This window comes from Mus caroli, unplaced genomic scaffold (genome assembly GCF_978045245.1).
Source record: "Mus caroli unplaced genomic scaffold, Mus_caroli_1 scaffold_2, whole genome shotgun sequence".
Classification (NCBI taxonomy): Eukaryota; Metazoa; Chordata; class Mammalia; order Rodentia; family Muridae; genus Mus; species Mus caroli.
In genome coordinates this window covers 152,984,972-153,009,936 of record NW_028227257.1, presented here as the reverse complement: position 1 = coordinate 153,009,936, position 24,965 = coordinate 152,984,972, and the positions used below count along the sequence as shown (strand labels likewise).

The following is a 24,965-nucleotide window of genomic DNA, read 5'->3' as shown; positions in this document are numbered from 1 at the left end:
TGTATTTAGGCTTAAGGCATATTTCCACAAGGGCAAAAGGACATTAATTACCCGGCATTTACTGATGTTCAGAAACCCACGTTTATTATCCAAGTCAGGCGGCTGTTTGTATCTGGTGAAGCTAATTGATGAGCTACGCCTTAAACGCCGTGCAGGGCAGAGCTCGGGTCGGCATGCTCAGGTTCATTTGGGATGAAATTATACCCTAGACGTCTGATTAGCCACCGAGGAGGATCCATCAGCCTTGTTCTCCTTAACACACATCTAAGTGGTGCCTTCTGGGTTAGCCGTGTCTCAAACACATGTATAAGACTAAGTATTAAAATAATGAAGGAAGCATTTAAGACGCAGAGAATGTGAAGAAAGGTTGGGCTTTTTGGGTTTGGGTTTGTTTGTTTATGTCCTCCCCAGCCCCATCTAAAAGGTTCTGGCAAAATAAGGGCAATTGAGATCCAAGTGTCTTGAGTGAAACCTATAATTTCCTAAGTGGACCATTCCCCTAGACTTCAGTTGCGCCTCAGGCCAGATCTTCAGTGTAGGATGCAGGCATTGGGCACCGCCCTTCAGTGTCCAGAGGAGGGAAGACAGATTGTGTCTCTCCCAAGTAGCTGTCCCCTACAAGACCTTATAAAGTTCCTTGCAAGCCTGCTGTCTTCTGAACCTGTTCCCTGCTCCCTTGAACTCTGTCATCCCAGAAATGACAGCATTGCATGTCACTGGGGAGAGAGATTGAAGAAAGACTCGGTGATAAACACGGGACCCAGCAGTACAATGTAACTTCACGAGTTTTCAATAGAGAGATTTTTGTGCTCACCTTCCTGAGTATCAGAGGCAGGCAGAAAAGACCCCTTCCCTTAGGACACCCCTGATGCCTAGCCGGGTCCCTCCATACCAGGAGCGCCCTGCTTCTGATCCCCAGTGTCTAGGTGGAGAGGAAGATGGGGTGAGTGACAGTGGGGGGCATCATGGCAACTCTCTCAGGATTCTGGAGTCACCACCTGCACTCTTTCCGGCACAGGGTACTGGGTGTGGGCTGTACAGGGCAGACAAGCAGGCCACACCTCCAGCCAGGTTCCATCCTTCCTCATCTTTTCTTTTTGCAGGGACCACGTGGTCTGCTTGGGCCAAAAGGCCCTCCAGGGCCTCCTGGACCTCCTGTAAGTTCTGTCACCTCTTGATGTATGTGTACACAGTATAGCACCAGAAACCCTCTGACCCAGCTAGCAATACCGGGGCCATGGGGCCATGGGGCCATGGGGCCATGCTGACCTTAGTGTATGCCAGCTGTAGGTGTGAGGGGCTGTGGGTCATTCATGCTCATACATGAGGAACCAGAAAACGCGTGGTGCTCAGGCAGCTGGCCTTGCTGCTCCTTTAGACTTTTCTACCCCTGTTCTGGCACACAGCATCTGCTGTGCTGCTGTGGCTATTGTTGTTTTCTGTCATAAGCAGTACCTCAGAATGCCACACTGTCCCTCTGCTTAAGAGCCTTCCAGCATTTTGGGGGGGTTGGTTTTGGGAAGGAGGGAGAGGCTCATGGTATTGATTGAGTTCTCTGTTTTGGGTGGGTGAAATTAGTCTTGCCCTCTTCGGCCTCTCTGGGAGACTTTTTCTAGATTGCAGGGTCTGCTCATATGAGGGTGCTGGGGCCTTATTGTGAAGGGTAGTAGCCCCAGCTGTTAGGGGTGGACAGTAGAGTATGTCCTTTCCCCAGACAGAAACTACCCACGTCCAAGTATGCAGAGTGGAGTGGGTGATTCTGTGTTGAAAACACCTTCCCCCTCCCCCTTTTTTTGTAACTCTCCTGCAGGGTGTAACGGGTATGGATGGCCAGCCTGGCCCAAAAGGAAATGTGGTGAGTCCCAGGGGTCACATGGCCTGGATTTTGGTGATGGTCTGTGGGCACAGTCCATGCCTGGCTGTGGAGGTCTACATCACCTGGAAATTGGGGTAGGAGAGTGGGCACCTTAGCCTCTGGCCCATGGCTTAGTGCTGCCCTCTGGTGGCAAAGCCTCATGCTAGAACCCCAAGTTGATATTTGTTATCCAAAGCCAGCTAGGAGTTGGAAGTCAGTTTCATCAGATGGGTCTGTTCGCTCTCTATCCAAGTCAAGGGCGCACATTTCTATCAATAGATTATTGCCTGGCCAGCTCCTGTCAAACTTTTGCCTTGATGGACACCAGGGTGCTGGGTACAAGTCCACATGCCCTTTGGGTGTAAGGATCTGACACCGAAAGCAGGCAGATCCCCCTTTCCAGAAAGCTGCTCCCACACATGGACTCCTGGGGTTACTGGTGGAAAAGATGAGGTGTGGAAATGGGATTTCCCCAAAATGGGGTGTGGTTCCTAGATCTCTTCTCAGGTCCTTTGCCTCTGTTTTTCTAGGGTCCCCAGGGAGAGCCTGGGCCCCCAGGACAGCAGGGTAATCCTGGTGCCCAGGTAAGTGTCTCAGGAAAAGGTGACTTGGAGGCATCAGGGGTGGGACACAGGTTCTGGCCAAGTGTCTGGGAAGTGCACTTAGCTCTGCCACCAACATGTTTGGTACCTGGATGGGGGGTGGTCACTGGGAAGATGGTGGAGGGTGAGGAGGGGCCTCTGGTCAGTCCTCTCATTCCTCTGCTGGTTTTTCCTCTTAGGGTCTTCCAGGTCCCCAGGGTGCCATTGGTCCTCCAGGAGAAAAGGTAGGTGGAACCGATGGATGTGTGAAGAGGGGCTGCCTGTCATGGGGCATACGTCTGTGCAGGCCTGGGAGACCTGCAGTCCTTCCATTGCAGGCATGCACACCTTGCTCTCCTGAAGTTTAGCCCTCTGGGAATGAAGCCTATCAGTCTCGGGGCAGATGCTGAATCTTCCTCATTAATTGATCCATAGATTCATCTATCGATTTGCCTGCCATCTATGTATAGAGGTGGCAGTTTTAGCAATCTTCATACCAGCACACACTGTTGACTATGAAATATGTGCCATTTATCAGAAGATTAAATTGGGCATCTTATTTAGTTGAGTGCTCTTTGGCTCATAGACGTATAGTACTTACCGTGTCCTGGGACTCGTACTCTTCCGACAGCATCACAGAGCCCAGGCATGGGCTGTTTCAGCAAGTGCAAACTGTCTAGGTCTCCACCAGCAAGAACCACTACAGAGGTGGTTCTGATGGAGTCTCCCAGATCCCGGGAGAGCTTATTGAAATACAGTCAGCCAGGCTGTGATAGACCTTGTTAAGAATGTCACAGGATGGTGGCCTGGTGGCCCTGTGGCTGCCCTGCCCTGCCATGGGAGGGATTGCATAGGTGCCAGTGGGGAATGTGAGGAAGGTACTGACCTCAGAAGGCTCCTAGGACAGCAGCATCTCAGGAGATGAAAGGGAGAGAGAAGATGGGGGTGGAGGTGATCCCATAGCAGAACTGAAGGTTCTGGTGGAGGAGGCACCTCATTGGGTGCATGAGTGACGGTGTCTGAATATTTACTTTGAGTGTCTATAGAGAAGGATTGGACATCCCAGGAAAGAAACGTCAGAGGTATTTGCTCACAGACTGTCTTATTTGCACTAGGGTCCTTTGGGAAAACCAGGTCTCCCAGGAATGCCAGGTGCTGATGGACCCCCGGTGAGTAGTGTCCCCCACCCTGTCCCTCTCCTCCCCAGAGGGGCACTGGGAGCATTGTTGTCCAGAAGCACTGTGGGTGAAGATCGTGTGCTCTGGTCTCTGTGCTGAGTGATGACTGGGTTCTGGACAAGCCTTCATGCCGTGTTCCTGTCATGGAGTTGATGTGACTGCACAGAAGGAGCCGTACTTGTTAGGGTGTGCAAATTAGTCCCCCGAAATCAGTATCATGTTTGAAACTGTGAGGAGTACTGGGCTGGGCTCCAAGCCATCACACCTGTCCCTGGTGTGGAAGTGAGGGGCAGGGTGTGCCAGAGGTATTTTTAGTGTTCACAGAGTGAGTTGGGGGGGGGGAGGTTGCTGGGGTGGGCAATTCATCTGCAGTGAGCGCAGCTGGGAGCCAGATTAGGCAGAGCCTGGAAATAACAAGTGAGCGACAGGTCCAACCTAGGGGGGTAGGGTGTGCAGAAAGAGAAGCAGGGAAGAGGAAGCAATTAGGGGCACGTGTGTGCCTGTGTGTATGTGTGTGTGTGTGTGTGTGTGTGTGTGTGTGAGAGAGAGAGAGAGAGAGAGACAGAGACAGAGAGAGAGAGACAGAGACAGACACAGAGACACAGAGACACAGAGAGAGACAGAGACAGAGAAAGACAGAGAGAGTGTGGGTGTGTGTGTATGCGTGTGTGTCTATCCACACGTGCCATTCTGACTGAAGATGCCCTCTGGTTTGAGAGTTTTTTTAATTTTAAATTTAATTTAGGTATTTTTAAAGTAAATTATTAAATTCACCCCTCCAATTTCTCCCCTCCTTTTCCCACTTCGTGTGCTCTTTTGTGTTTAGTGAAACTCAAAGAATCTATCTCAGAAGGCAAGATGAGATACATGAATTATTTATGACAGTTTCATTTATTATTTTAATAACACCATTAAATCGTAAATGCAGGGGTAAGCTGGGGGGGGGGAGAAAATGCCCCAGGGGCATGGAAGGGATTGCAGCACAAATGTGAGGACCAGAGTTCAGGTCCATAGACCCCATGAAATTCTGGGTGGTCATGGTGTGCACATACTAGCTGGAAAGCAGAGACAGGGGACTCACCACAGCAAGCTGGCTGGCAAGACTAGTTACAGTGCAATCTCTGGGTCTGTGAATGAGACAGTGACCAAGGATAACTCCTGACATAAGTCTCAAGCCTCCGTGTCCTCATGCACACATACATGTGTTTACATGTAAACATACATTATACACACATGTGTACATTATACACTCACATGCAAACATATAAAGAAAAAGAACTAAATGGGAATGTTGAGTGTGCTAACGTGCTGGGGATGGTTCTCCATCAGCTGTCACCTCCACTCCACAAGGGTCACATGGCCCAGTGAATCCCAGACCCCAGATTGTCTTTGGTTAGCCTGAGCAAATAAGTTTAGTCACCCCCATTCCCATGTGGACATGCCAGGGAGTTTGGGAGCTAAGTGACTGGTATTTCCCAGTGTATCATTTCTTCCCTTTTAATTGTCATTTATTTCATGTTGTGTCAATGACATATTTTCTAATAGACATTGAGGTCAGGGAATTGGCAAGTAGGTGGCTCTATCCATCCCCATTGGCCATCACTCATCACAGGACCATGGCTTCCTAGTGTCTGTTTCCTGTAGGTGATGACCACAGATGGAGGTCTACTGCAGTGTCGTATATCGTCTGCAGGGAGGAGAGCAGCTATACCCTTTCCATAACCAGGCATGTCTCTGGCCTCCATAGTCCTGGCTGGTTCTGGCCTGGAATTCAATTTCTCTCACCACACTGAACGCCCCCTCCCCTGTAGCGGCAGGTCCTGAGCATGGTCTCCTTTTGTATCTTGTGAATGCAGCACCCAGCACCCCCTGGCCTGGAGACTCTCTTCTCTGTTTCTGGCTCTATTAGTTACTTTTCCTATTGTGACAAAATAGGGAACAAAACCAACTTAAGGTAGGAGGGGCTCACGGTTTGAGGATGTACAGTCCATTATAACAGGAAAGTTGCCCACAGCTGCAGATGGAGCAGCTGGTAACAATGTATCAGCAAGAAGCAGAGGTGGATGGTGGTGCTCTGCTGGCTTTGGTCTTTTCATTCAGTCTGGAACCTCAGTCCCTGGGATGGTGCCACCCACACACAGTTAGGGGGAGTCTTCGCCTCATTTAACCTAATTTTAGACCCTCCCTTGAAGGCATGCCCTGAGGTTTGCCTCTTAGTGATTCCACATTCTGTCAGGTCCAATACTGAAGCTTTAAAATGCCCCATGGGAGAGGCCTGGTTTCTGCCTGCGAAGGGACCAAACATAGCAGGTGGGGCAGAAAGGCATGGGGGATCCCAAACAGATCCAGCGGTCCATGTCTGGAAAGGAGGGAAGATGGGTGGCTTTCCCTATAAAAGCAGCTTACTGTTGATAAACCTTGAAGAGGGCAGCTTGTGCTGAGGCGGTTTTCCTCCAGTATTCCTTTAGTTTTGGTTGTGAAGAAAGAATGATTGACAGGCCAGGGAGATGGCTCAGTTAGGAAAGTGTTTAGCCCAGCATGCATAGAGGCTGGGCATGGCAATGCAGGCCTGGCATTCTGGGGCTGTGAGAAAGAAAAGAGACAGATCCCTGGGCCTCTATAGAGTTTTAGGTTCAGTGAGATTCCATCTTAAAGGTTACGATGGGGAGCAGTTGAGAAAGACACCTGATAGCAACCTCTGGCCCCTACATGCACTCACACATGTATACATATGCCCATAAATATGCACACACGTGGAGGGACAGAGGAGAGAGAAGAGAGGGAAGGAGGGAAGGAGGGAAGGAGGGAGAGACAGAGAGAGACACACAGAGAAGAAGGGTTTAAGTCATACCTAGTACTCTGAAATGTGATTCATTCCCCAGAGCACACAGCAAAATGATGGGAAAATAGGGCCAGTAAAAATTAAATGTGAAAGTCTATTCAAGGTTTGGAGAAAGTGCTCATGATCTAATACTAAATGCGGATCATATTATACCTGCCCACTTTGTATGCACACACACAGAAAAAAAAATTAACTGGAAGCCCATGCCCCCGACCAGTCTCGTGGCTCTGCATGGTGGGCTGCAGGGGGGGTTAATTTCCTTTTCCGCTCTCCTAATTGTCTACAATGAACATATATTACTTTTTTAATCAGAAAAATATCAAATACAAATAATTTAAGCTTTATTATTTTTCCATTATGAAAGTAACATTCACCATAAAATATTGGGAAAATGTGCAGTGGGAGAGGAGAGGGAGAGGAAGAGAAAGAAGGAGAGGGAGAAGGAGGGAGGGAGGGAGGGAGGGAGGGAGAGGGAGAGGGAGAGGGAGAGGGAGAGGGAGAGAGAGAGAGAGAGAGAGAGAGAGAGAGAGAGAGAGAGAGAGAGAGAGAGAGAACAGCTTAGCCTTGCACAACAGGAAGATTTGTCAGTGTTACATTTTCTTCTCTTCTTCCCAGCCTCATGGTTACAAAATGAGTCCTGGGCCTCTCACTGCAGTTGCTTCCTTCTAGAACGCAGCTGAGACCCATCTAAGGCACCTGGGCAGCCATGGCAATGGTACCCCAGCTCCTGTCCCTCACACTCTGCTAGGTGCTTGCTGAGCACCTAGGGAACCTCTCCTTGGTGCAGTGTAAGCACATGCAGTTTCCCACATGCCTCTGAAGGAGTTCCACATGGCGAGGGCATCTGTATTCTCTAGTGACCCTCACTGCATGTCCTGGCTTAGGACTCCTGAGCAGATCCATATGGTGGCTGGGCACTGATAAGAAGACCACAGGTCTGCCTGTGGCAGGACACGCGCTCCTTGGCGTCTTGCATTCAGCCTTGCAGCCTTAACCTCTGGTACCCTAGGCACATGTAGGGTGCACGGACCGACTGCAAGCATGATCATCATTTCTGAAAGGCAGGGGCTGGTCCAGCTTGTCCGCGGGGCCAGAACAGCAGCCACAGTCCACCAGTGGGTGCCCTAATTTCCCTCCAAGGTCACTGGACTCCCACATGAGAACTTTGTGTCCCAATTCACTTGTTAGGAACTTTATAAAATCAATTATCCAACCACAGGAAGCAATGGAGCACATGCCCGGTTCTTCCCCTCAGAGACAGAGCCCCAGACCCACTCAAGCTAGAGCAAGGGTTTATCTTTCCATTGCTCACCTGAGGGAGAATGGGCCTAGAGAACACAGAGGACTTGCTCAAGCATGCACGATAGTTTCAATGTATCCAAGGTAGACTTGAGCCCCTCTCCATCACCTGGACAAGGTGGGGGCCAGAGTGCATGCCCATAAGTGAGCACAGCCTTTTTGCTTTCCTCTCTCCCTGAGGCTCTAACCTCAGGGTCAGCCTGCTCCAGCAGAGCCTCTGCTGTATTGTGGAGGATGTAATTAGTCCAGGCGCAGGTAGGTGAGACACGGTCAGAGGACACGGGTACCTCTGCAGGGCCACCTCTCATCTTTGCTCAGTTTCTCTGGACTCAGGGACCCTCTGGGATGTGACTGAAGCAATTTGAAGTGCTGAGGCACTCAGTCAGGTGACAAGATGGTCTTCTTTCTGCTCTAACTGCCTGCCCCTAGTTTCCCCAAACAACCAGTTGCTGTGTTTGGCAGACATTGTGTGGCCCTTGCTGGTCCTGGAAGTCAGGATCCAGAAGTCTTGTCTAAGTTCATTATCCTGTGGGTTCATCCTGTGGAGAGGGCAGAGCTGGGGGATTGGGACATAAATACTGCTAAGGTAGGAGGCCTCTTTCTGAGCAGGTGGCTAACTAATGAAGACCTTCTCTCTTGTGACAGGGGCACCCTGGAAAAGAAGGTCCTCCAGGAGAGAAAGGAGGCCAGGTGGGTACCCACGGCACCCTGTCTCAACAGCCAGTCTCTGTATTGGTCTCCTAAGCAGGGTGGTGGGTGGGGCATGGGGTGAGGGAGAGGCAGTGCCTGGACTGTAAGCTTCAGTCAGTCATGGGAAAGGGCTTTTGACTACGGAAGGATGCCATCTCCCTAGACAGGATACCCTTGTTCCCCTCGGCTGAAAAGTGCCTCACCTCAAGGTCCCCAGGATGGAGACATGTTATTTCAATGACCCTGTCTTTTCTCAACCCAGGGCTATGTTTTCTTATATTACATAGCAACAACCCCCCACCAACCCCCGAATCCCTCTGGGCCTCCTGAAGCTGGACACAGCATCTGACTGTCCTCAAATATTTTTGCTTTTTAAAAGGCATCACCCACTACCTCCATCATCAGCATCAGTACCAGTGAGGACCACAAGGCAGGGCCTCCTGCATCTCCCACAAGGCTAGGGTCCCACAGTGGTTGCCCAGGTACTCACACCTGAAAATAGCTAATGTTCTTTCACTTTGATCTTAGGGTCCTCCTGGCCCCCAGGGTCCCATTGGCTACCCCGGTCCACGAGGAGTCAAGGTAAGAGGGGACTCTGCAGCTCTGGGTCTTCATACAAGTCAGGGTGGGATGGATGTATGGACCTGGCTGGTTCCTGGCAGCTTCTCTGTTGTTAAGCCCTGCTCCAGGCACTCTAGAGTAGCCTAGCTCCCCAGTTCAGTATGCACATGCTGGGACCTCAGACAGCATGTCTGAGCAGGTGAGGATCTTGCCTGCCAGCTAGGGGACAGACTGCTACAGGATGAGGGATTACCTCCTAGTCAGCTTGTGAAGAAGTGGGGACACTGTACTGGCCACCCTCTTGTGTTTACCATTTGTTCATACCAGGCTGACCTCTGGAGCCTTTCATGGATGTGGATCTTGTGAGGCAGGGGTATGGCCAGCCTGGGGAAGCCCAGAAACAGTCCTTTGAGCTACTGGCATGTTGGAAGAGGAAAAAGACTAGTATGTCCTGTCAAATCCCCAGCAGGCAGGGTTCGTGAGAGATGTCCATTTGTTTACAATCGTGTTTCTGCTGGTAGAAATTCCTGGAACCTTGTTAAGTGGGGCACAGAGTGCCAGAGCAATATTGAGAGCAAGGTCCCCTTTGTCCCTTCAGCACTAACTGAGTTTGCTTTGAGCTGCATGATTTAATCTTGAGTTCCACGATTCCTGGGGCGAAGGCACATTCCTGTGTAGAAGATGAGCGTCTATTGACAGGGTCTCTTCCTTCACTATACAGGGACTTTGCAATATCTCAAAACTCCAGTCTCTCTCCCCGCCCCCCCAGCACCCGGCAAAAAAAGATAACAGCCCCTTCCTTCAAAATGACATGAAGGGGAACAGAGGTGTGCCCCCTGTGAGTGTGCATATATGCACAAGCATACCACAAAGCAACTTCGGTTTGAAGAATTTATATAAACATGACCCAGGCCACTGCCCCCACCCATGTACCTTGTGGTACTTTCTGTCCAGCATTGATGCAGACCCAAAGTATACAGCTGCCCTGGGTTGTGGAGGGTGGAGAACTCACAACCTCAGTGTTCAGAGACTGTCCGGAATCCCTCCAAGCATGGTACCCGTGTCTAGACTTGAACCCAAATGGCCCTGTTTCTGTGCCTCAGAAACCCTGGCATCCTAGTTTCAAGAGTGACCTCTGGAAGATGGCAGCCTTAGGCAGGTCAGGTTCCTCCTGAAGCATGTTTTTCCTGACTACTGAAGGCTGGGAGGGAGATAATTGAGCAGCAGCGCTGATGATAGGAGCTCTACGTGTGTTTATCTTACAAATTTCTGTCGCCTACCCTAAGCCTTTGGCAGCTCCTATACATGGCTAATTGCGTAAGGCTTCCTCTGCAAGCTGAAAGGTGTTTACTTTAAAATGTTTATGGAGAATGCTCTTATCTATCGATCTGAACATGAGCAATCCAGTTGAGACTTGGAAGCGGAGAGGGAAGCAAGCATTAAGACAGTTTTCATAAGAGCAAGAGATAGTACTGCCCCTTGTGCTCTTGAGAACAGACGTGGTGTTGGCCACCTCATGAGTGCCAGGCCCACGGGCACAGCAGAGGTAGGTGTGGGAGCTGTCACCATTAGGGTAGAGAAATCTGATTATTTCCTACCCAAGCTTCTTCCCAAGATGGGGTTCTGTCATGGCCTGTCGGCTATAAGAAAAATTCCATAATCTAGGGTTTTGTAATAGAGACTGGAAGTCCAAGGTCAAGGTGCAAGCGGATCATCATTTGGTTAGGGTCGCTTTCTGCTTCACAGCCTGGCTCTTCTCACTGCAGCCTCATAAGGTGGAAAGAGCAGACAGCCTCTCTCACCCCGCTCCCCTACTTCCCACCAAGAGTTGAACTCGGGGCTTGCCCACATCCCCTGAGCACTCTACCACCAAACTAAATAACCCCCTTATTTTTAATCGTTGTTTTGAGGAAGAATCTCACTAAGTTGCCTAGGTGTCTGGTCTTAAACTCATGCTCCTTCTGCTGCAGGGTCATGAGCAGTTGGGTTTGCAGGTCTGTGTCAGCTTCAGGGTCATGAGCAGTTGGGTTTGCAGGTCTGTGTCAGCTTCAGGGTCATGAGCAGTTGGGTTTGCAGGTCTGTGTCAGCAGGCCTGGACCTGAGAGGTCATCTCTGCTGGGTTCTTCTGTGTCTGTTTCTCTCCACCACAGAGATGCTTGGAAGAGTGAGATGGTGGGTGGGGCTCTAGGTACCACCCACTGTCTTCTTCTATGGAGACTTCTAGATATCCAGAAGGCACTCAGGATAAAAACAGTGCCCAGAAACCATTGGTTCCAAGGCAGCTGTCCAGACAGGGCACATTGTACATTCCTGAATCTGTTGGACCACAGATATTCTTCAACTCCTGTTACTTCGGTGCGTGTGGCAAGCCTTGCTCACGGACTCTGTGTAGACATGTCATGATATCTCCATGTCTGCTCTACGCTCCTCTTCATTTTTCAGTTTGCTGCCCAACATTGACTCAGGTTTGAGCAAGCACACAGGAGACTTCCTAGAGTCAGCACTCATTCCCTAGGGCCATTCCATCTACGGCTGCTTTCAAGGGCCAGTATCCTAATGGGCTGGGCACCTATGCTGTCAACCCACATCCATTTATTCGGTGTTGGGATGAGTGAGCAAGAGCAGCTCTGACCCAGCTGCTATCCAGATCCATCCTGTTCAGCAGCTGTCCTCTTGCTCCTCCGTTCTGCATTCTAAGCTGTGCATCATGGGATACCGAGTAGGGATGTTGTCAACCATGGGCTTGTCTCTTGATGCTCCAAGCCCTCCTTCCTTCCAGTGATTGAGATCTCAGGGTACCTGTCTACCTGGCTTATAGCTCCTACCTTCCTGTGTCAAAGCTCAGATCTCAGTCCTGACTCCTGGATCTGTATGTCTCCATTCTAAAGAGCTTCTTTCTAAAGCTCTTCCCAGCCCCAACCTCAGAACTACCAAGCCTATGTGGATCTCTGGCCAGCAGAGGGCAGCTGGTGGCACCTGGGTCTAGAAGGTGGCTCAGGCCCAGACTGCAGCCTCAATCATGAAGAAACTGAGCCTTGTGACTCCTCTGCAGTCCTAGGCAGAGGTGGCTTGAGGCAACTCCTGGAGTCAACAGTGAGTCCATGTAGGTAAATGTCACCCCTCTCAGGAGCCCAAGGTCAGAAGGCATGGATGGTTAAGCTGTGGCTCCATCTGTTACTAGGTTTTATGACTTCGCCTCTGACAACAGAGGGACTGGGACCATTGATAATAGAAGAAAGGGGGCCTCTGTGTGTCCTTAGAGCTGTGTCTAACAGGGATTTGATGTCCACCCTGGGCTGAGGCCAGCCATACTCATTGTGACATTAGTTGGTGCAATACCATGTCACCTTTCAATGATAATGCAGAATTAACACAAACAGCCAGTGCACAACATTTGTCTACTGGATGTCCAGTATGCACAGGGCACTGCCCTGAGGACTTTCAGATCAGCCTTTTTCCAACAGTAGAGATAGGCTAGAGTCCTTGTCAATCCACTTCCAGATAAGAAAACAGGCATGCAGAAGTCTGGGACATCTTCAGAGGCCACAGAAAGGGTCAGGATCTTAACTCACCAGCCTGCATTGAGTTTTTCCTAGCTGCAGGATTGAGGGACTCTTCCTAGAACAGGCAGGCATGCTAACCTGGGAAACTGTTGGCAGGGCTTTGGGCCTTTAGAAAGGCAATATCAGGCCTTTGAGTAATCTGGGCAGGGGAAAGTTTGGATGTTTGTGCAGAGGCCAGGGTAGGAGTTTAGGACAGTGGGGGCCTCACATGATCTCCTGTCAATCAATGAGAGAACAGGAAACACCTCTCCCTCCAGAGATGGAGGTATGTTGGATGAGGACTCATCTAAGGCTGGTCCATACTGCCTGTGGGAGCTGTTCCCTCTTGGGCTGTGCATGTTTGTGATCACTCTCTTTTCTTGCTTGCACAGGGGGCAGATGGCATCCGAGGTCTGAAGGGCACCAAGGGGGAGAAGGTAAGAATTTTTCCCCTTGAGGGTGGGCTGTCTCAGTGTGGTACAGGACTCAATGGGGTTGCCTCTGAATGTGAAGGGGAATTGATGCCGTCCTGGTCCTGAAGGAGACTGAGGATCATGATACTGTCAGCATCTCCTGGGCTGGCCCAGAGCATCTACCCAGGAGGCCCTAGGGTGGCCACATGGCTGTATCCACATACCTTTGTCCCCCAAGTCTCTCCCTGCAGGTCCTTTGCAAGCAACAGTCCTCATGGTAGTCAGTTCTCACCTGAGAGGCCCAGAATTCCTGCACAGAGTCTATCTAGTTTTACAGTCCAGTCTCAGGCTTAGAGCCAAGGCATGTGAAGGCATGTCCAGCCCGGTGACACTTAGCGTATAAGCCACATTGTAGAATGTGGTACTGCCTGCCATGTTCAAGGCTGCATATCAGGCCTATGTGGATCATCTTGGTTAATACAAAGCTAAATAATGGCACTATGAATCACATAGTCAGAGTGCCCAGTACCCCTGGCAGAAAAGATATCCTGAGCCTTGTGGAACTGTGCAGCAGCCAGTCACTCTGTCCTTCCATTTGGTGGTAAGAGGCCTGGCATTTGGATGTGATCTGACCATTTGAGCTCCATCCTATTGGATGTAACTACTGGGTGTGGTTGCCCTTTGTGGCAGGCTGTGGCATTCCCTGTGGAGTCTAAAGGCTATGAGAACAGACCTGACGCCTGCATCTGCTTGTGCTTGGAAGGTATACATTGCTTCTCACTGGGTACCTGTGGACAGTTTTTTTTTTTTTTTTTTTTTTTTTTGCCTCCATTACTGACTGATCTGGTAGCCTGAAAGCTATTCTCTAGAGACTGCTTTAAGGGCTATGGCTGGGAACATTTCAAGGTAGAGCCTGTGTGGTCTACTTTGAACTTCGGGGTGCTAACCACCTGGCCACCCTTTGGGAAGAGCAGGCCAAAAGGTCTTCCATTTTCCACTATTTCTAGAGCACCTTCCCCCGACAGAGTAGAATCCTAGGTCTCCTTCTGCAGGATCAGGAGAATGGGTTTGTCTTCTGAACAATTCAGCCAAGAACATACATACGTGGACCTCATAGGGGTTTAGGGAAAAAGCGAGTTCTCTTAGGAGCAGATGCCCAGTCCCCAGAAGGACTCTTTCCAAGCCCTATGTCCCAGATTTCCCATTCTTTTGGGACACTTTACTACTGGATGGTCCTTCTGAAGATGATTTCCAGAGCCTCAGCTTTATTACTTTATCTTGTCTTGTTTGTCTTCACGAGACAGGATGTGTCTCGTTACATACTTGGAAGGATGTGACTGGGTTACCTGGGGATGGTGCCTTACCAGGGAAGTTCCTGGGCTGTTCCAAACGGCCCAGGAAGGCAGATTAAGAGGGCTCTAGGGAGAGGGGTGCCTGAGGACCTGTGGGTTTGATACATAGTGCGTACTGTAGCAGGTCTAAGGGATGGGTAAAGGCCCAGGGTATGCAGGCCTCCTTCTGTGCAGGCTGTATGTTTCCTCCCTGGGCAGCTCTCCTGCTCCTGTCCTGGGCTGGGGCTCCGTGTTGTGCAGGCCCATTGTGAGTGGACAGTAGTGCGGTGGAGTGGAGTTCTCTGTAGACTGATGTTTTCTTTGTTTCTGTTCAGGGCGAAGACGGCTTCCCTGGGTTTAAAGGCGACATGGGAATAAAGGGTGACCGGGTGAGTGTTCTGGGCCTAGGGTTTGGCCCAGGGACAAGCAGAGTGAGTTTGGGGACCTGCATGAAAGCATCGGGTATTTGGGACTACAGAGCAGCTTATCAGAAGGGAGACAAACACTTCGGCAAAATCCTGGTCTGAGGACAGAATGTCTGGAGCCCAGGGGCTCTGTGCAGTACCCTCTAGCCTGCTCTTCAGTCTCCACTCCAAAGCCAGGGCTGCTCTCACCTGTGTTAACTCCAAGGACAGCTGTGGCTACTGTCACTCTACCCTGGGTGTTGGATAGATGCCCTAGTGAGGACTGGGGACCCTGGATTACAGAGAAATTTGATTTCAGAGGATGAAGAGGAAAGACTGGGTGGAAACACTCCAGACAGGCCCATAAGCAAGCCCCTGTCCAAGGTGTAGTGGATGACTAGCAGGACTATGCGCTGTTGAGGATCTGCAGTCCCTCCTGCAATCCTCCTGAGGGTTTGCTCATCTCCTGGATGCACCCAAGTCACATTTGAAGCCCATACAAGCCCAACACCCTGCCCTCTGCTGCTGGACCATGGGTGAAGCCCATACAAGCCCAACACCCTGCTCTCTGCTGCTCTGCCATGGGTGAAGCCCATAGCCCAAACACTCTGGTGTCTGCTGCTGGGCCATGGGTGAAGGTCCCCCCCCCCACCCCAGCCTGTCTGCTTTCTGATACATTGTCCGTCCCAGCTCCAGGGAAAGCTGTTGGTACAGAAAAGGGTGTGGCTTGCTCAGGTCAGGGGTTGTGGGGGTGGTACTGCCCAGCACAGCAAGCACAATGAACCAGGGGTTAACAGTGACACTGAGGGCAGCTTCTAGGAGCTGATCGCCTGTTAGCTCCTGCTGAGAAGTTTCCCCACATCTTCAGAATAACTCAGAGCCTGACAGAAGGTGACACACTGTGTGCCTGGTAGCCCAGCTGTTGCACACACCTGAGTGCCGTCTATCTGTTAATTCGGGCCTGTTGTCTGCTTGTGTAATTATCTTCATAGCAGGCCCTGCAAGCACCTTTGCCCAACATCCCAGAACAAGAGGGCCTATATACTTGACACTTTGCCACAACCCGATGGGGAATGTCTGAAGCCACCTGCTTGTCTGTCAGAAGAGAAGAATATAAAAGGGACTTGGTGTTCTCTTATGCTGCCACTGAGGGTGACTGCTCCGGGTCTCCTCCAAGTGAAGGATTCTCAGTGCCTCTGGCTGAGGGGCAGAAGTCCCTTTGACTCCCTCTTTCTGCTGGCCTGGCACAGACCGTTAGAGTTCACTTAACTGAGGCATGTGTGGTGGTGCATGCCAATAATCAGTGGCAGGAGACAGAGGCAGGAGGATAGGTGTGGGTTTGCAGCCAGTTTGGTGTTTATAAAGAGACTAGTTGGAGATGATTTAGAAATGGGAGATAGGAGTTGATAGATAGGTAGACAGACAGACAGACAGACATAGCGAATCACACAAAAGACACTTCCTGGGAGCAGAGATCAGTTTTCAGTAGATGACGGTGAGCTAGGGGAGCAGGTGCTATGGTTTGCTTTCTCTACATACAGAGCCTTGCTCTGGGCTTTCTGTGGGTGCTCAGATGTGACTACCTAAAGAATTAATGGGCTATAGGGGTGCCTTCCAAGGACGAGGGGTGGGGGCTTCTTAGCCCTGCAGTTGGTGCTCAAGAGCTCGGAAGTCACTTGTCTCTGAGCAGTCTGTTTTGATGTGAGGGCCATCCATCTGTCTGCAGCTGCTCTTGGAAGCAGGTAGTCACTGGAGGACTCAGGCACCGGTCACCGGGAGCTCCAGGGATGCTATTTGGAGATGAGCACAATGCTTCTGCGGCCCGAGTGGGTTGAAGTCCCTCTTGGTTTTGGCATAGACTCCATGCCTGCAACTAGGGACACTGGATGAAGTCTCTGGGTCTCCCGGGTGTGGGTATAGCCAGCTCACTCCCAGTTGGGGAGAGGTCCCCTTGATGCCTCCTAAGGCTTCAGAAGAAGGTGAATGTGGGGACTGTGACAGTTGGGTCTGGATCAGCTAAGGAACACTCCTGGGTAGGTCTTTGAGGCCATGTCCTGGAGTGATTATTATTCCTTTAGAGAATCCAGACTAATACAGGGGCAGAGCCATTCACAGCCACTATTGCTAACCAGTTATTTTAGCCAGGAGTCCCTTACCTAGACAGGGAAGTCAGGAAGCAGAGATGGCAGCCATGGTGGCACTCAGTGCAAAGGGGTGACAGCGGTCCAGCTACACCTTGGATTTGCCACTGGTTTTCAAAGAGAGGCCAGGGGGAATACGGCTCAGGCTGCACTGCAAGCACAGCGTGCCTGTTTGGCAGCCATACTCCAAAGTGGTAGGAGGGGTCAGTTGGGGGTGGAGACTGGGAAGGATCACCCTAACCTCCTCTTTTCTGATTGCAGGGGGAGATCGGCCCACCTGGTCCCCGAGGAGAAGATGGTCCTGAAGGTCCAAAGGGTCGAGGTGGTCCCAATGGTGATCCTGGTCCCCTGGGGCCCACTGGAGAAAAGGTTTGTGCTTACAATCCTAGATTATGCTTAGAGGTCTCTGAGTGCCAGATGGCCCCTCCTATGTGCAACACGGGTAGTGGGACTCCTGAATAGCCCATGCCACAACCCCTAGCCTTTTGCCACCTCTCCCAGTCGATGTGTGCGCGTGCGGTCGTGTACCTTTTGATCTGTTCCAAGTTCCCCTTCTCATCCCACCACCGCCGCACACCTTGGAGGAGCGTCTTTCACCAAATATAGGCAAAGCTTGGGCATCTCACCCGAGCCTCACACGAGCACCCATCCCTATCAAACCCTGCCTCCACTCTGGGGGTGACAGAATGTTCTCACTACAGCCTGACATCATGGCTTGTGCGTGAGGCTCCGGTAGGTGCCTGTGTCCTAGCTTGCCCTGTAGCAACAGCACCTCCTACATCTTGTCCCCAGAAACCTGGGCAGGAGTGGACTCAAGGAGTGGGGTTAAGCCTCCCACTCCCTCTGGCCCTGTGGCTAGAACTCTTACAGAGTATTCAGAACCCCCACAGATACGAATATTCCTCCTGGCCATGGTGCCCATGGTGCTTGTTTGGATTTCCACGCGTGCTCGTAGGATCCACACACCCTACTTCCTGAGGGCTTAGAGACCCACTCAGTTCCCGGGGAAATTAAGCTGTCTCTGTACACCAACCCTACCCTTCCAACCTGCCCTAGCTCCTCTCAGAACACATCACCTCTCCCTGCCTACAGAACAAGGTTGAGAAAAGTCATTTATGATTTATGAGTCTTTTTTTCCTGCTCCTAGGGAAAGCTTGGCGTGCCCGGATTACCGGGGTACCCAGGAAGACAAGGGCCAAAGGTAACTAAACCTTGCTAAGTATGTCCTGGCAAGCACTGCCTCATGTGGCGCCCCACACTCCAGACGCCCTCTTCCATTCTCTACCTCTGTGTGGCTTCTGTACCACGGTGGAACAGTACATTCGCTGTGATCTCATAGCCTCCTGTGTTAATTTGACCAAGCTCAAAGAAAGCACTTGCACAATGAGTTGAGCCTTTCAAAGAAGAGGGCAGAACCTACCCCTGGTGGCCTGCTGGGGGTACTTACCCCCTTGGTCCCCTCTGGCTTATCCATACCAGCCTCCTCTTAGCCCCACTTACTTTGGAAGTATGGAGACTGTTTATAATGGAGCAGAAGAGGGGCAACCGTTGTCTTATCAGCACTCATGTTCAGGCTTAAGTGGAACAGGTCCTGAAGGCTTTGAAAATCACTGAGAACATTATTTTCTTCTCATCCCACATTTTATTATTCATGGCTTCTTCTTAAACAATAACTGCTGCCTGCGCTGGAGACCTGGTTAGCAGCACGCGGCCAGCCCGCCCCAGATCTGCATTCCCACCCTTCTGCTGCCTGCTAGCTTCACTGTCTTTGACTCACAGAGCCTGGGCCTGCCAACCAAAGGAGGAAGGGCTGTATGGGCAAGCGGTGGCCTACCCTCCCCACCTATCCCCCCTCCGACTGCTTGGTGTGGACACACACCCTGCCTGCAGGAGAGTGTCCCTTAGATGAGAGCCACCACCCAAGCACATTGGCTTTCCTTCTCTTCAGGTCCCTTTCTTAGGAAGAGAGAGAAGGAGAAGAGGCATCTGAGAGCAGAGGGTGGGCTGACTAAGTGCTGGCAGCCTTGGATGTGAAAACTGTTCTCAGGCTATGACTGGATGCAGCAATGGGCTGTACAGTGCCCTGGGCGTTCTGTGTCATCCACTCCATGTCCCTTTGTTTCAATCTCCTGCCTGGGTGACCAGGCAGACATAAAGGAGGAAGGCAGAGCATGGAAACAAGCAGCCTTCCAGAATAGGATTGTTCTCAGGTTAGGGTGGTCAGCCACCCGGAGTGCAGAGACTAACAGAACAGTAGACAACACCCACACCGATGGGCAGTGGGCTGCCCCGAGTATGTCCTGGGGAGTCCTTGTGATGTCTTTTTTTTTTTTTTTCGAGACAGGGTTTCTCTGTGAAGCCTTGGCTGTCCTGGAACTCACTTTGTAGACCAGGCTGGTCTCGAACTCAGAGATCTGCCTGCCTCTGCCTCCCAAGTGCTGGGATTAAAGGTGTGCCCCACCACGCCCGGCTTGTGATGTCATTTTGTACATAGAGGGTGTTTGGATGCTTGGCAGATCAAAGTCTTGAAGACCATATTTGGTCCCTGTGTGTCTATAGACATGAAAATGGTAGATACTACAGTCTATGCTGGGATTTGCAAACTGTCACTTTAGTTCAGGTGTTATGGACAGGTCACAAAGTATGACAGCAGGACCAGTGAACAGAGCTGTGAGATGCAGCCCCCATTTCCCGGGACTCTCAGCAATGCATGTACTCCCATCCCCCACATCATCAGCTGGCACTGCACATCCTCTGTGTGAGACTGAGCGGGACAGAATGGGGCATGCTAGGACTTGGCTTTGGGGTTAGATTTGGGGTCTGGAGAATGTTCAGGAAATATTTATTGAGTGGGTGGTGGGTGGCTGGACATATGAATGATGGGAGAATAAAAAGGTAGGTGAGTGGGTATTCCACAGGTTGGTGAGTGGTAGAGTGGCTAGCTGGGGGTGGGGGGAGGTGTTACATTGGTGGTCAGGTACAAATCGGATCTGATCAGTAGATAAGCATGTGTGTGAACTCCCTGGCAAGCATGGCAGTGTGGCCCTCGTGCCTGGCTTGGTGGTCATGTTTCATCTTCCCTTAACTCTCTTGCAGGGTTCCATTGGATTCCCTGGCTTCCCGGGCGCCAACGGAGAGAAAGGTGGCAGGGTAAGGACCATGGTCACTTGGTGTGTAGTATTGGCTCTCTGGTCAATGCCCTGTTGAGTTTTCTCCACTTGTCATCCAAAGCACTTTTCAGAAGTAGCTGATCTCAGCTCCGGGCCTTTCAGTTATGGAGGCACTGTCACAGGAAGGGGCAATGGTGAGAAGGAAGAGCATGCTGGGAAAATGGAGGTTTTGATGGACAGGAGCCAGGAAGCTCTTGAGGTTCCTCCAGATTATTCTCTTTCTAGGAGACTTTTCCTACATCCTAATTTTACAGGGAGAGAGAGGGTTATTTTGTTCTCTTTGAGATCCACCACCTCCCGGAGGCTAGGTGTGTATTACCTTGGGGCTATGCACAGTGACTCCCAGATGTACAATCCCTGTTAGAAGTTACCCTGGTTGTAAATATGGGACAGGGCATGACCCTGTCGGTTCCCCCTGTTATCATCCTCACAGAGACCTCTTCAGGTTCCTCTTGGGGATCCCGATATCCACCTACCTTCTGTGATGTTGCGGTTGGCTCAGACCTCCCCTGCAGAAGCCCTCCTGGATGTCTCTGGGTGGTGTCACAGAGCCTAAGCACTGGTAGCTCGTTGAGAGATGGAGTGTGATGGTCATCATGGACCTTGAACATGCGGGGCACAGAGAGGCCGTTGGTGGCTGGGGACACAGAAGAGAGTGTTCCTGGCTGCTTTTCCTCCATGACATAGAGCACACATGGTCTTTCTCATGCAACATTGCTTCATCACAATGCCATATGCCATGTGTAAAGCAGAGTCTATGAGCTCTTGAAAGCCAGGAGAATGACTTCAGGGTCACTGCAGACAAGCTGGTGGTCACTAGCCTCACAATGTGGAAAGTAGAGTTGTCCTGGAAGAGAGCACACAGAGAGGACGCTCTCTACTGCCACCATTTCCTCTCTCATGCAGGCCCTTTATCATCTTTCTGTTTTTCTACATATCTTCAATTTTCTCTTCATCCATCTATTTTCTGTCTGTCCATCCATCAGTCCCTCCCTCAATCCATCTGTCTACCATTTATCTTCTATCCCTCTCTCTCAGTCAGACTCTTTATCTAGGGTCATCTGACTAGTGGTTGGGGGGGAGGGTTGTGCCCTAAAAATATTTGGAGGTGCTCCCGGCAAAAAGTGGTCCTGGGTCTCACAGGTGTGGAATATGCTGCAGGGGTAGAATGGGGAGCTCGTGGGTTATTACTTGGCCTAAGCAAGAGCCCAACAGAAAAGTGGGTACCCTTGGACCACAAGGTATGGCTGGCTTCCCTAACTGGCCATGGATGCTGGAGGCTGGGCTGGCCTTGCAAACAGCCTCGGGTGCAAAATCATATCCTGAATGAACGCCAGCTCTAAGGGTCAGGCTGTGTTACCCTGTTGTTTGCTTGTGCTGTGGGTCCCTTAGTGACATGGGGCTTCATGGAAGGCAGCTCATTCACTTGCATTGCACGTTTCCTAAGTCCTTGCTAAGCTAGGAGCTTACCAGGCAGGGGATGCTTCAATGACTGAGCAAGATAAGGAACAGCCTGTAACCAGTGCTCAAGGGTAATGAGCATGCAAGGAAGGAGAAACCCAGCCCCTAGACCTGGGTAATTCCAGGAGGCAGAGATGTTCCTGCTGAGACCAGAAAGGGAGTCAGGGGGTGGGGAGGGAAGCAGAACTGCTTAGAGAAGCTGGAGTAGCTGAACCCAGTGTAGAGGCCTGGGCTGGCGGAGGGTGTGGAGTGTCTCCACAGTGTTGCCTCCACAGTGTCTTTATCCCAAGGTAGCCAGGGTTTAGTCATGGGGGTAACTCTGGGGAGAGTTTTGAAGGTAGTTCTGGTTCCATGTGGGAGAGGATCGGGAGGGCTGTGAAGCGGGCCAGTGTGTGCTGCACCCTGGAGACCAACCAGCTCTGCTTGCAGGCTGCCTCTGGTATTGGATGCCAGGCAGGGTTTACATGGTGTGTGTGTGTGTTTGCCACTTACCCAGTGCTACCTATACACTTCAGTCCTCTGTTACGAGAGATCTGGCTTCTGCAGAGCCAGTGGCTCATGTCTGTGCCTGACAGTGGGAGGTTAAATGGGAAACCATCAGAAGCAAGGCTGCACTGTTTCAAGCCAGCAGCAGCTCAAGGCAGTGCTATGATACATGCAAAGCGGTGTTCTATGAAGAGACTCTACCCTGCCCCTTGGAGGGGTCCCAGGAGAGGAAGGCCCCACTGAAGTCTCCCAACAAATCCAAGGCTCTTTATACATCAGCTTGCCTCTGGCTCTGGGAGAGTTGTAGGCAAGGCTGTTTCAGGGACCTCCTGTTCTTTCCTGGCAGGGACTAGAGACCGGGTGCACCTGAGCAATTCTCTGTGAGGGAGTCCTGGAGGTACAGTGTGCTCATTGGGCTAAGCTCTAGTGCGGGTTAGGTTACCCCAGGCCCTGCTGAACACCATGCTGCCCGAGGACCCAGATGGAACCTGAGCCGAAACCTGTTTGCCTGCTGCCAAGACTTGGGTGTCTAGATGCCCCAGTACATCAGGGCAGGCTGCACCTGGGTCCCGGGTGTGCTGCAAGGTCAGATGGGATCTGAATTGAGATCCAGGTGGTGCTAAAGGTGAGAGAGGGACAGAGGTGTGCGCAGCCCAGCCTGGCTCACATACCCAGGTGAGTCAGGTTGCTTATAAATGTCGATAAGGGCACACATTTAGCATGAGAAGAGAGGAGGTATTTTACTTCATTTATATGCAAATGTTTACCTGAAGCCAAAGGATGTTGTCACAGAGTTGAAGCATGAGTCGGACCTGAAGGTAACCGGACCAAGTAAGTTTGTTTGTTAAGGAAAACAAACAAACCAACAGCCATAATTCCTTTGCTATGAATTGTTTCATAAATGCCTTTAAAAAATGGGAGACTGTTTTGCTTCTGATATAGAAAGGCAGAAAATGCTAGGGAGAGACTCATCCTGTGGCTTCAGCTATAAGCTGACCTAGCTTTGTTGATAGAGACCGGGATAAACCCAGGATGAACCTCAGCGCACAGGAGCCTCTGAGCTCCATCCATTACGTCTGTGTGCTGTGGGTAAACTGCACTTGCCGGCCATTATATCCTTGCTATGGTAAAAAACAGAAAATAAATGCCACGCATTTGCTTTCCGTGGTTCGGAAAATGCAGATCAGCAACAGAAAAAGGACTGAACTCCGAGCGATGCTGGGAACTCTTCGATATATGATTTATACGTTAAATTGCAGTTTCCCTTCGCGCTTGCAGAGCCTGATGAAAATTTAATGCCTAATATTCTTAACAGTAGCAGAAGAAAATTATGTGTGATAGGAGTTGACTTTCTTCTCTCTTCATGTAATGATTTCTGTGCCTACTAAAAGGAGCAGAGAGAAGGGAAAGAGGGAGGGGTGGGGGGAGGGAGGGAGCAAATGAACCAGCGAAGCAGCAGACATTGCCCATCAGTATTTCTGTCCTATACTCTCCCATTCACCCCCAGATAGGCCCTCCAGGCCTCACTCTGGACTCATGAAGTCGGGGAGTCGGGGGTGGGGAGGGGGAGAGTGGCATGCTGAGCAGGGCCATACATGCCCCGTGTGACTCACATCCAATTCTCTGTTTCTAGGGGACACCTGGAAAGCCAGGACCACGGGGACAGAGAGGCCCAACGGTAACCGTAACCGGTCTTGTGGCAAAGGATATGGGGTGTAGGTGGGTGGGCTCTGTGAGTCTGAAGCCCCTGAGCTAACTGGCCTGCCTTCTCTCTGTCTATCGTTCAGGGCCCGCGGGGTGAACGAGGCCCACGGGGCATCACGGGAAAGCCTGGCCCTAAGGTATGTTCCTGGTCCTTCGAGGCAGGAGAGGGAGGTCAGTGGCCTTTTCATGTAACAACAATAAAAAGAACAGTTTTCTTGAACATCAGTAAAGGGATTCTGCCTGCTAGCATCCTTCAGCAAACTTCAGCAAACATGGCTGAGGGTAGCCCCCAAAAGACCCAAGACAAACAGAGGAAGGACAGCCCTCCCCCTCCCCATTTTTGTGTAGCTTCAGACCCAGGAAGCCACCAAGGTCTGGTGGGGAAGCCTCATTTGTTTTTTGTTTTTGTTTTTTTTCTGGTAAAGGTGGCTGGGGACTGTAGAGCTCTTTCTTAGAAGGTTCTTTCTGGTACAGGCAGAAACTCTGCCTACCCCTGCAAGGACCCCCTCATGCCCAGGAATGAAGCAAGCTCCCCCTGCTGTAAATCTAGGGGAAAGCCAAGCATGGCACAGCTGTCCGGTTCTAACCAGTAAAAATCACGAATAGGGGGCTGAAGAGGCAGAAGACCAAGGTTTGGTTCCCAGCGCCCACATAGTGGCACAAAACCATCTGTCACTGTAGTTCTGGAAGATCTGATGCCGTCTACTGCAGCACCAGGCTTGATGCACAGACAAAACAACCATGCACATAAATATTAAAAAAATAATTCCTCAAGGTGAGGTGTGTGTTACTGAGAGGAGGTTCCAGTTAGCTGACCCATCCCTAACAGAGAACCAGCTGGGTACATGGAATGGTCCTGAAGCTGAGCCTTCTGTTCTTCAAGTCATTTTTTATGTGTTCTTGGCTGAGCACAGCCTGTGTCCAGCTAGTCATGGGGACCTGTTCTGGAAATGTCCCGATCCTGCTCATGCAGGCTCCATAGTTGGCTGTGCATAGAGGCAGGCTAGCACAGAGCTGAGGCTCACTGCTGCAACACTGCACTGGGGTCAGGATGACCTTGAGAGAGCAATCATGGTGACCTTTTCTCTCCCGCCACAGGGCAACTCTGGAGGTGATGGCCCAGCTGGCCCTCCTGGTGAACGGGTAAGAGTCTTCCAGGCCTGGGCTTTGAGGAGATTTCCAGGGACAAATCTGGCCCCAAACATACACTTAGCCCTGGGTGGGCCAGTGAAGGAGGCCAACAGTGTCCTGCAGAGGAGCAGTGGGCTTGCTGAGACCCAAGGTGGTCCATATACAGAAGTGATGTG

The 24,965-nt window shown here is 51.0% G+C and overlaps 1 protein-coding gene across 2 annotated transcripts in view; it reads left to right on the top strand.

The window, feature by feature from the left end:
* The window catches only part of Col5a1 (collagen type V alpha 1 chain), a 151,573-nt gene that overhangs the window by 86,261 nt on the left and 40,347 nt on the right, over positions 1-24,965 (top strand). For both annotated transcript variants that reach the window (XM_021182371.3, XM_021182365.3), the window contains exons 21-35: positions 1,104-1,157; positions 1,811-1,855; positions 2,386-2,439; positions 2,637-2,681; positions 3,552-3,605; positions 8,401-8,445; positions 8,974-9,027; positions 12,941-12,985; positions 14,628-14,681; positions 17,099-17,206; positions 17,985-18,038; positions 19,934-19,987; positions 23,588-23,632; positions 23,742-23,795; positions 24,757-24,801. In XM_021182371.3, the coding sequence (XP_021038030.1) occupies positions 1,104-1,157; positions 1,811-1,855; positions 2,386-2,439; positions 2,637-2,681; positions 3,552-3,605; positions 8,401-8,445; positions 8,974-9,027; positions 12,941-12,985; positions 14,628-14,681; positions 17,099-17,206; positions 17,985-18,038; positions 19,934-19,987; positions 23,588-23,632; positions 23,742-23,795; positions 24,757-24,801 (810 nt within the window). The remainder of the gene's footprint in view (positions 1-1,103; positions 1,158-1,810; positions 1,856-2,385; positions 2,440-2,636; positions 2,682-3,551; positions 3,606-8,400; positions 8,446-8,973; positions 9,028-12,940; positions 12,986-14,627; positions 14,682-17,098; positions 17,207-17,984; positions 18,039-19,933; positions 19,988-23,587; positions 23,633-23,741; positions 23,796-24,756; positions 24,802-24,965) is intronic.